This window comes from Macaca thibetana, chromosome 14 (genome assembly GCF_024542745.1).
Source record: "Macaca thibetana thibetana isolate TM-01 chromosome 14, ASM2454274v1, whole genome shotgun sequence".
Lineage (NCBI taxonomy): Eukaryota > Metazoa > Chordata > Mammalia > Primates > Cercopithecidae > Macaca > Macaca thibetana.
Window position 1 is genome coordinate 77083175 of NC_065591.1, and position 12138 is coordinate 77095312.

The following is a 12138-nucleotide window of genomic DNA, read 5'->3' on the forward strand; positions in this document are numbered from 1 at the left end:
TTATATTCACATAATGCTTTTTGCTTTGCAAAATGCTTTCTCATTGGTTATTTGATCTGAATTCCCAGGGAGAAGTGACGAAACAGGGGGAAAAGTCCTATTTCTACTATGAATTTTAATACAATGCAGTTTTATAAAATTCCTTTTTCAAAGCATGTGTGTGTGTGTGTGTGTGTGTGTGTGTATATATATATATATCTCCTTTTATTTGATTTTCCTTGGCATATAGTTTTTATCTCCATTTACTGATGAAGATAGTGAGACTCAGAGATGTAATAGGACTTTCCGTAAGATCATTATGAATATAAGTGCTCTTTATGGAGCACTTACATTCCTAGGTCCAGGAATTGTACTCAGCACTTTACATGGCTGATAGCTTATTTATTCTTCACAATAACCTTATGGGGTAGACACTATTATTACTTTGACATTTTACAGATAAAAAATCAGATAGGTTAAATAATTTGATGATGGCCATGTAACCAGCAACTCGCAAAATTCAAACAGAAGGCTTTCAGATTACTCTTGATTGTTCTGCTATGCCAAGCAGCCTCCTTCCTGGCCCAGTGCTGTTACTGTAACACTGTTAGTAATATAAACTTACTTTCTTTCTGTCTTCAAGTTAGAACTGCAGATTTCAGCCCAGCAGTTCAAGTTCTATGGAGAAAATACACACACATATACTTAAAGCAGAAGTGAGGAGGATGCTGTGTCCATTTTTTTTCCACCAAAAAAACCCACAAATTAAGCAGAAAACTCACCATAATTGGGAGCTAAAAATCAGTTATTACAGTGTTGGAAGACAGGAGAAGGGTGATATGCACCTCAGTATAGAATATTGTAGAATAGAGAGATGAATTACTTATAGTTCAGCAAAACACCTAAGAAACAAACAAAAAAATCAAACCTCGGAATAGATGCTTCTTTTAAAATGTTTTTAAACAGGCCATTTATTTTATATTCCTAAATAAAGATTTCCATCTTGTTTCAAAACATCACCAATCCAACACAGAATAGCCATATTATGACTCTGTTCCTGTCATCTTATGATATCAACAATATATTACAGGTTAAAATGCTATGGGATGTGAAGGATCAGGGTGCTGATTTACATTTTCCAGAAACTTCATATAAATCAGAGTTTAAGTTGAACAGCTAGAATTCTATCACACATATGCTGAGGAAGTAAGAAGACAGATCTCTTTCCACCAGGCACTGGAGATGAAATTTCAAAAAATAGTAGGTGAAACTTGTATTTAAGATCTTCCCAAGCTGAATGCAAACAAGTTGATGTCACTTTCTTTCCAGACAAGAAAAGTCTAAAACTTTTACCTCCAGGTCTTTTAAACTTACATGCTATTAAAATCACATCAAAGTTTTGCTTCAGAAGCCTATATGATTTTGTTTCAAGGGGAAAAGCAATCATTGAGAGGCACACTGTAGGGACTCCATGAGATTCAAAACAAGGATCCCATTTTTCTTGCTAGCAACCTTAATACACACTAAATATGTAGCTGTAATAATGAGGCCTGTGGAAACAAATTAGTAAGTTCAACAGATCCAGGAAAAAGTAAAATATTTCTAATTTCTAAAGACAGGATATTCTGTATGCCTTTTGGGAAGCTCGGATCAACTCATTTACATGCTCAAAACTTTCCAATGGTTTCTATTTCTCTCATAGTAAAATCTTTCCAATAGCCTCTAAGGCTATCCCTTATCTGTCCTCCTCTTTGATCTCACTGCAGTTACAACGGCTTTTATAAAAAAGACAGGGTAATAATGGATGCTGGTAAGGATGTGGAGAATGGGGAACCCTTGTACACTGTTGGCAGAAATGCAAATTAGTATAACCACATTAGAGAATGGTATGGAGGTTCCTCAAAAAACTAAACTTAGAACTTCCGTATGATTCAGCAATTCCACTGCTGGGTATATATCTAAAATACAGAAATTCAGTATATTGAAGAAGTATCTGTACTCCATTGTTTATTGCAGCACCATTCACAATAGCCAAGATATAGAATCAACCAAAGTGTCCATCAACAGACGAATGGATAAAGAAAATGTGGCACATACACACAATAGGAATTTACTCAACCAAAAATAAAATCCTGTCATTTGCAACAACATGGATGGAATTGGAGGACATTATGTTAAGTGATATAAGCCAGGCACAGAAAGACAAATATCACTTATATGTGGAAGCTAAACAAATAAAATGTACACATGCAGATGGAAAGTTGAATGATGGGTACAAGAGTCTGCGAAGGTAGTGGTGGAGGGGAGAATAAAGAAGAGATGGATAATGGGCACAAAAGTACAGTTAGATAGACAGAAACAGATCTAGTGCTCAGTAGCACAATAGGGCAGCTATAATTAATAATGTATTGTATATTTCAAAATAATTTAAAAAGTGGAATTAGAATGTTCCTAACACAAAGAAATGATAAATGCTTGAGGTAACAAACAACCCAATTACCCTGATTTAACCATCACACATTATATGTTTGTATCAAAACATCACATGCACCCCATAAATATGTATAACTATTATGTATCCATAATAATTTAAAATAAAAAATTAAAGAAAAAACCCAAAAAATGCACAAGTTGCTAACATCAGTTACCTTGCATGCAGGGAAGATAGAGCTGATACAGTATAAGCAGGAAGTCAGTGAAAGGGGATTCCACAAAAATAGAAAAATTGTTTTAAAAACAACTGTATTTAGAATAAAAAGTATATATTTATCATTTATGCTTCTGTGCAATATATATGGGACCATGCATCTAGAAGTTGAATAAAATAATGTTTTTGAAAATGTATGGTCTTTCATAATGACATATGCACCCCCGTATGTTCATTGCAGCACTATTCACAATAGCAAAGACATGGAATCAACCTGAATGTCTGTCAGTGGTAGCCTGGATTAAGAAAATGTGGTACATATACATCATGGAATACTACACCGCCATAAAAAAAGAATGAGATCACGCCCTTTGCAGGAACATAGATGAAGCTGGAGGTCATAATCCTTAGCAAACTAACACAGGAACAAAAAAACAAATACTGCATGTTCTGACTTATAAGTGGGAGCAAAATGATGAGAATACATGGTCACAAACAGGAGAACAACAGACACTGGCACCCACTAGAGGGTGGAGGGTGGGAAGAGGGAGAGGATCAGAAAAAATAACTATTGGGTACTTAGCACCTGGGTGATGAAATAATCTTACAACAAACCCCGGTGACATGAGTTTACCTATATAACAAACATGCACATGTACCCCTGAATTTAAAATAAAAGTTAAAAATCAATTGATTAATTACTTTTTAAAAAAAAGAAAATTGAAAATACCAAGGCAATGAAAGCCTAGAAAAAAATACAGGGAAATAGTTAACTAGTCCTAGAATGAAGAAAGATAAAGCAAAGAAGAAATAATGTTTTTAAAAGTGATAATTTTATCACATAAAAATTGAAACTATTTTGAAGGTTAAAAAGTACTATAAGCAAAGTTAATAATAATAAACAAACCAGAAAAAATAACAATAATGACAACAGGGTGGCATGTTTCATAAATAAACTGCTCTTGCAAATCAGTAAGAATTCTAGTACTGCTTAGAAAAGTAGACAAAGAGCTTGAATGGATCATGAAAGAAATATAGATAACCAATAATCATAAAAAAAAGTTGAGTCTGAATAGTGAACACATAATTGCAATATAAAGCATTAAGTAAGACATTTTATCTATTAATTTGACAACATATTTTAAATAATAAAATGACAGTACTAAAGATATAGGCAGATTGGCCTTTTGAAAGATGGCTGATTTGTTCTTCAAAACAGCTTGATAATTTGTATCCAGAACCTTAAAAATGTCCATACCCTTGTATTCAATAGTTTCATTTATAAAATCAATCTTAATGAAACAGTTAGAAAAAAAAAAAAACCAGCATTGGCTTATACACATGCACATCCATTACAGCATTATTCAAAGCAGGAAATTGAAGATAGCCTAAATTTGAATGAAGATCTGCTTAACTAAGTTCCAAATCATGGAATATTCATAGCCATTAAAATATTCTCCAAAACTGTTCAATGTTATGATATGGATAAATACTATTAGTGTAACATTCAATGTAAAAGACATAAAATGCCCTACATGCTATTGTCCCAATTTCATGTACATATATTTGTACAAAAAAGGACTAAAAAAGTCAAAATAATTACTCTTAGGTGCTAAAATTAGGATGATGTTTATTTTTATGCTTTTAAGTACAATTTCACAAAGTTGATATCTATTATTTAACAAATTATTGTCATGATTAACTTTTTTTTTTTAAGTAACTAGGGTGATAATTAGGCTCTGTCCTTCCCAGTTTATACATCAGCTCTGAGCAGGACAGAAAGCATATGAGAGGCCTCAATATTAACAATACAAACTCAGCAATCAACATGCTATTGATTGGCACTAGGATTCTATGTAGCTTCCAAATCATGGGGTTGGCTACATGACTCCAATCTTGACAAATCGTGTGTGTGGATATGTACTATTACCTCCCTTCAAAGTATTGACTGCCACTTAAAAGTATCCATTGACTTGTCCCTGTTAGCCCTTAGCTATGAACCTGAGAAATGCCTCAACTTGCCTTAGCCTTTGGTAAATGTTGATTGTAACAGTAGTGTCCAAACTGTTTGATTCCATAATTCTATCTGTAAAAACAAGTTGATCATACAACTCTAATTGCTTTATATTTATTTTTTAAATGCATTACTACTAATATATAAGTTACTCAAATACAGAAAATTTTAAAGAATGTGATTAAAAGAAATGGAAATGGGAATTCTAATATTCTGTTCCTACACCTCAACTGATCATTTTATTCTTGCCCTGGGATATGTGCCCTTGCTATGGAAATCAGAATCGTAGACTGCACTTCCCTCTTCTACTATCCATCTCCTTCCCCCACAGCACAAGGAACCATGTTCTGAAACTCCAGAATGCCTTAGACTTGAGTCAACTCTAACTATGACAATATTGCTAACATAACCCACTCAAACAATATAAAGAATCAGGTCACTCCCATGCCCTATTTTACGCTTTGGAAAAACTGAATTTTCATATATGAAAATTGTATACAGTATGGTATAACTACATTTCTATTATTGTTGTTGTCATTTGTTGATAATAATCACTATTACTACCATTACTTCTTTACTGGACTAAGTCCTAGTATTATTCAGTTCTTTTGGAAGTTTCAACAGTATACCTCTGAAGATTTTTGAAGTCTGTCATGGCACGGAGCAAGAAGGGATGTCTTCTCCCATTTCTGTAAAACTTGATTGGCTTCTTCTATCTTCTGCTCACAACTTTTTTGAGAATTTAGCAATGTCACCTCGTAAAATTCTTGGATATCTGTAAAGAAAATGTAAAGAAAGCATCAAAATGTCATGCATGACTTCATAAATAGCTTCTGTATATATGTCCATATATTGGCATACACAAATTTTGCTGATTAAAAGAACTGCATAAATATATTCCAAAGTAAAACAGAAGAAATCCTGAAAAATATCTTTTTACCTGCATTTAGAATGCTTATAGCAGCTTTATTCAGAATTACAAAAACTAGAACAAATCCTTCAAAAAGTGAATAAACTGTAGTAAATCCATATAATAGAATGTTATTCAGTAATAAGGAATGAGCTATGAAGCCAAACAAAAACATAGATGAATTTTAAATGCATATTGCTAAGTGAAAGAAGTCAGTCTGGAAAGGATACATGCTGTATGATTCCACCTATAGCCTCTGGAAAAAGTAAAACTAAAGAGACAGTTTAAAAAAACCAATGTTTGCCAGAGGTTCTGAGCAAGAGAAGGAGGTTTGAATACATAAAGCAGAGGATGATTAAAATATTCTCTAATGATACTATAGTGTTGGACACATAACATGAACCATGTGTCAAAACCCAAAGAACTCAATAGCACAAAAAGTAAACCTTAATGTAGGCAAATTTTTAAAAAATCATGTAGGAAGTCAGAGGATCCCAAGATGAAATGCAGACTGTTACAAAGGAATGTAACTGTGTTACAAAGGTATAAAATAACCTCCATGAAGTCAACAGGAAAAAAAAGTACTAACTTAAGTAACTTTGAAAATGAACAGACTATAAAACCAAAATCAAAGAAACTACACAAAAGCATCATACTCTAGTTGGTAAACTTGTGTCCTGTTGGGTACGGATGAACAATTCTGAAAACACAATACATGTATACTAAAATTGAACAATTAAGCGAATGGATGGTAGATGATGGGAGCCAAGTTTCTTACTGTTTTATAGAAAGTTACAGGCAAGTAAGGTTAAAATGATTCATATGATATTAGATGAGAGTTGGAGACATGTTTAGCTTAATGTAGATATAGATGAATACATATAAGAATATTTACAGACATGTATATACACAAATCAGTTATACACACATATATTTCCTTGCTTCATCTGCTGAGAGGGCCTAGAAGCAATGATGCCACAGTAATAATAAACAAAACTAGCACCCTGATTTTGGCCTCGGTGCAGCATTGGTAAAAAGTAATGAACACTGTCATATTAGATTAACATTGAGGGTGTCTATATGCACTCAAAGTTTTCAAGAGCTACAGGATAGAGAGATAGATAAAAATACATTTAGAAATAGAAATGAATATGTATCCGGACATTTCCCAGCTCTGTCATATATAATGCCTTGCTCTGTCTCCTGAGAGGACCTAGAAGCAGGGACATCCCAGTAGCGACAAGCACACTCAGAGTTTAGATCTTGGTTTGCAACACTATTTTCCAACAAAAGAAACCAGAGTTCTTTGGAGAAATGGTTGATCCTAGGACTCGTAGGTAGGAGACATAAGATGAGTATGGACCATCTTATAGCCCCAGCAAATAAAGAAACAGTCACCAAAGAAACAACTCTGCTACAATGGGGAAATATCGAAGAAACAAAAGAACCACATGAAAGAGCTGCCAAAGATGGCCAAAGCTGGAGTGATTTGAGCAAAATAAAAAATTACCTAGTATTGGATTATAGTGCCAAATATAAAATAAAGGGATGAGTAGGAGGGATTACAAAAGGGTAAGAGGAAACTTGTAAGAGTGATGTGTATGCTACTATCTTTATTGTGCTTATAGTGCATATATATGTCCAAACCTATTAAATTATGCAGTTTATATAGATGCAGTTTATTATGTATCAGTTATGCTTAAGATGTATATATGTATCAATAAAGAAAGCCAAAAGACAAGGTACAAATTGAAAGAAGATAATTTTGCAGCACACAGACAAAGGAACAGTATCCAGATATGAAAAGAAATACAAATCGAGAAGAAAAAGACAAGCAAACTAAAAGAAAATAATTGGTAAAAATTATGATCAGGCATTTCACAGTAAAATAAACACATGTCACAGACAAGCCTAGGAAAGAATCCTCGACCTCATTGGTGATAATAAATACAAACTGAGATCATAATCAAATGCCATTTACATCAAAAATATTGTCAAAAATAATTAAGTCTCACAGTACAAGGACTAGAAAAAGACATTAATTCATGGTAACTTATTTATTCCTAGCAAGTGCAAATTGCTATAGCCACTTCAGAAAATAATTTAACATTTGTTTATCCTATAAGTCAGTATTTCTACTACCCAGTACACATCCTAGATAAACTTTGGCACATATGCACCAAAAACAAACCAAAATGTTCATAGCAGCATAGATTATAGTAGCAAACATCAGAAACATTCCAATGTCCATCAAAAGTGAAATAGATAAATTGTGATATGTTCTCAAGATGGAATTTATGGAGCAGTGAAAATGAATGAATGATAATATCACAAAACTATATATCTTAGAAAAATAATGTTGAGTGAATAAAGTTTCAATATGAAAAAATTTTTGTAAAGTTGAAAAATCTACAAAACTGAACCACATATTTTTAAGCATCCATGCATATACATATAACAAAACAAATAGACAAAAGCAAGGGAAGACATGAAAAGATGTAGTTACTTCAGTAGACAGGGTGGGCAAGGAAGTGGGATAAGGAAAGTACATATGAGTAGTAAGTTAATGGCAATGATCTATTTCTAGATGTCAGTAGCAATTTCAGAAATGTTTCTTTTGTTATTATGCTGTGTATATTATAGATAAATTGCATATATTGTTTTGTATGAATTAAATGTTACATTTTCATAAATAATAAAGAAAAATTTTATGTTTCATAAATAAGATTTACAGAGAAAAGTTAGTAATCCTTAAATTTTATGTACAGCTACAGCTTTATTCTGCCACTAGCAATAAAATAACTGTGAGGTCGTGTCTGAAAAATGTGTAAGAACAGAAGGTAAAAGCTATACAGATATACATCCTTCCCAGATTTTTAAAATAACATACAGGCTGGTAGATTACTAATTCAGTTGACAAAAATCAGAGGAATAAGTAATATAAAAATATAAAATCCAGAAAACAAAATATGTTTACATCATCTTGCCTCATGTATTAATGAAGAGAAAAGAATTAGCTGGGCATGGTGGTGTGTGCCTGTGGTCCCAGCTACTCAGGAGGTTGAGGCAGGACAATTGCTTGAACCCAGGAGGTCATGGCTGCAGTGAATTGTGTTCATGCCACTGCACTCCAGTCCTGGTAACAGAACAAGTCTCCCTTTCAAAAAAATAAAAACTAAAAATAAAGGGAAAAGAAAAAAAAAGAATTTCTGTAAACATTTCTGCAGCTACAGTCTCTTAAAAGAATGACTTGTAATGAATAAAACAATTTTTGTAGATAGTCAAATTTCAAGATTCTTTTTCTCTGCATCTTTTTAAAGGATATAAACAGTTTCATGAGCAGTACTTGTAAGTCACCAAAATTTGAAACACTACGTGTACAAATTAGTTAGAAAAGAAAGGATATTTATCATACTCGTGCTATGCATTTATATCAATAAGCAGTACTTTGAAACATAACAAACAGTGATTTGATCACATTTAGAAAAACCCTGGGGACAATATTTTTAATATTAAACTTGTAAATCTTCATTAATTTATACCCCTAAATGTGACGAAGTGTTCAAAGTCTATTTCACTGTTTTGTCTGCTTATTCTCCATGCCTGAAGCAACTACTAGAGAGGAAGAAAATAACCATGATTAAGTCAAAGATGACTTAAATTTGATGATAATTCAATGATCAATGTCAAATTTCACTTTTGGTTAACAAGCATTATTTTTTAATAATTGACATATATCCCCTTGTCACTTTCCAAGCATCTCTCTTTTATACCCTCTTTCCTCACCACCACTACCACCATTCCCACTGCCAGAGTTCAGGCCCTCAACATCTCTTGCTCACACTCTTCTCTAGGCCCAGATCCCCTTTCCCACACTTAGAAATCCTCCTTCTCCTTCAATGCCCAGTTCCAGTTCAGTCTTTGTAAAAAAAATATTTGAAGTCAGAGATCTAAATATGAAATGTCATCATCAAGAAATTATTTTTACTAAAACTGGGTTCAATTGAGTAGGTAGTAAGAACACCCAAGCAACTGTCATCAAAAAGAAAATATGTTTGGAAATTTGTGGGGGATTCTCTTCTTACAGCTTCAACAAAGAGATGGTAAAATGTGTTAAGATATATGTCTATGCTTCTTCCAACATGCCTTGTTCCCTTACCACATACCTGCTTTGAATTCATCTAGACAGTATAGCACAGTTGATCTTGTTATACTTAATGATGTTGCAAATTACATTAGGCTTTTCTGAACACTTGGTTCTGCTTAGGGAGCTAGATAAATGCTCATAACCACTTTCCTTATTCTGTATCCAAATCCCATACTTTCTCTTCTGCAAAGTAAAATACTGCTGCTTTCTTCCTGTTCTAACAACATATTGCTTGAATCTGCTCAATAGTTATTTCTCTTTCTGCTTTATAGTAGAAATAGTTGTTCACCCACCTGTCTTCAACATTTCAATTCACTAAGTAATTTTTAAGTGCTAAGCAAGGCCCTCAGGAATAAAGACAACGTCCTATCCAGTCATATATTCTCTAGTATCTAACATTATCCTTAAATTCAGTAAGCACATAATGAATTCTTGGTAATTTTCATTTGTTTGTATTCCGTCTTTTTAAGGTTCAAACAGAAAAAAAAATCATTAAATGAAGTCAAATCCCTTCTCACTCAGGACTGCTAAACCCTGCATATTGTTTAGATTACATTTTTATGTGACTTGACTCCTTGATTTAATCACAGCACCTAGCACTTTTTATTTTGCACATTCCCTACTCAAATATAAAAATATTTGCCACCTCTGAGGATATACAAAATAAATTCCTCAAATTCTTGAAGACGTGTCTATTTTGACGTCAAAATTTTTAAAGAATAGTCTGTAAATTATTGTCAAATTTACAGGAAAGTGTTACAAACTCTAATGCACACAAAAATTACCTGGGGACATGGGGCCTGAATTTCTGTGTTTCTAATAAGCACCCAGGTGATGTCCATGGCTTCTGATCCACTAGCAGCATTGGACTTCAGAAACAGCATCTCAGGGATAAGAATTTCATGCTCTCAATTCAAATAGCCCTTTTGAGTCACTGCAATCCTCTTCTTCAGAGTGAAAAGCGGGATCAAAGGGGGGAATAGGGTGAAGGATCCCCATAACAGAGGGAAGATGGCAAGAGAAAAACTCTGCCTATTGATTCATAAACAATAAGTACTTAGTGGGGATATTATTGACTAAACTGATTTAGATTGAATTCATTAGAACTTAGCTGGAAGAAACTGTATTTCAATCTTCTGCCTTTAGGATCCATTAAAACAAAAGAATTGACTTCTAGGTGATAGCTGAGATAGCCCCTATTCAGTCCTATCTCTCTCTTTTTTAACCCACACTCCTTAAAAATGAGATCTGGTCTTGGTAATAATGATTCTGACACAGTTAGGTCTTCAATTGTCAAACAGCATGTTGAAGGAAATTCATAATAAATAGGACTGTCTTTTCAAGCACACCCTTAAAAACTCAACATATACTCAAAATATTTCATCTTCTTCCAAGAAGAAACACCTAACATGGTATACCTATTTCAATGATGCTACTATTTCCTCAAAAGACACTTAAAACTCCTCTTTGAGATATACCTTCAAGCATTTGATGAGATTTGTAAGGTCCTTGGAAATGGTAAATATTTTTCCCTTGAAGGGAAGTTTGCTTTTCTTAAAATAACCAAAATTCACTAGGCAAACTTTAAATATAAGTAATGGAAAAAAGGATTTTTTACATGACTTAAGAAAATATGATTCTTAAATCATGAGACTTTTCTTATGTGACTCATGAGTTGCTGTGCAATTATCTACTTAACCACAATAAAATAAAAAAGTAACTAGAATGCTGAATGTGTAACATCTTTACATACTTTTCATCTATTATGGGCTAGAATAAAAGTGACTGGGGAAAGGCTTTGTGCACTTCTTCCTATCCCAGCCTTCATGCTGCCAGGCATAGTACTATGGGAACAACTGCAGTCACCTCTGTACTCTGCCAACTAAGCAGAAACCCCTGTGGAGGTTGTTACTGTTGATTCATTTGGTTTTTAGTGATTGTCATATATGGCTATAGCTCACCAAAGCTGTTTAATCCCAAAAATTTACCAAAATCACCTGAGGATTCTCTCCTTTTTTTTTTTTTTTTTTTTTTTTTTTTTTTTTTTTTTTTTTTCCAGACAGAGTCTTGCTCTATTGCCCAGGTTGGAATGCAGCAGTGCAATCTCAGCTCACTGCAACCTCCTCCTCCTGGGTTCAAGCAATTCTCCTGACTCAGCCTCCCAAGTAGCTGGAATTACAGGTGCCCAACACCATGCCCAGTTAATTTGTATATTTTTAGTAGAGATGGGGTTTCACCACGTTGGGCAGGCTGGTTTCGAACTCCTGACCTCAGGTGATCCACCTGCCTCAGCATCCCAAAGTGTTGGGATTACAGGCGTTAAGCCACTGTGCCTGGTCAGGATTTTCTTCTTACAGCTGCAACAAAGAGATGGTAAGATGTGCTTTAAGACATATGCCTTATGCTTCTTCCAACATACCTTGTTCTCTTACCACATACCT

General features: G+C 33.8%; 2 protein-coding genes across 10 annotated transcripts in view; one reads left to right on the forward strand and one right to left on the reverse strand.

Moving 5' to 3' along the window:
• DLG2 (discs large MAGUK scaffold protein 2) overlaps window positions 1-12138 on the reverse strand; it is a 2230265-nt gene that overhangs the window by 1833445 nt on the left and 384682 nt on the right. For all 9 annotated transcript variants that reach the window (XM_050755793.1, XM_050755797.1, XM_050755794.1 and 6 more), the window contains one exon: window positions 5270-5415. In XM_050755793.1, coding sequence (XP_050611750.1) covers window positions 5270-5415 — 146 coding nt within the window. The remainder of the gene's footprint in view (window positions 1-5269; window positions 5416-12138) is intronic.
• The window catches only part of TMEM126A (transmembrane protein 126A), a 1099470-nt gene that overhangs the window by 674196 nt on the left and 413136 nt on the right, over window positions 1-12138 (forward strand). The window lies entirely within an intron of this gene.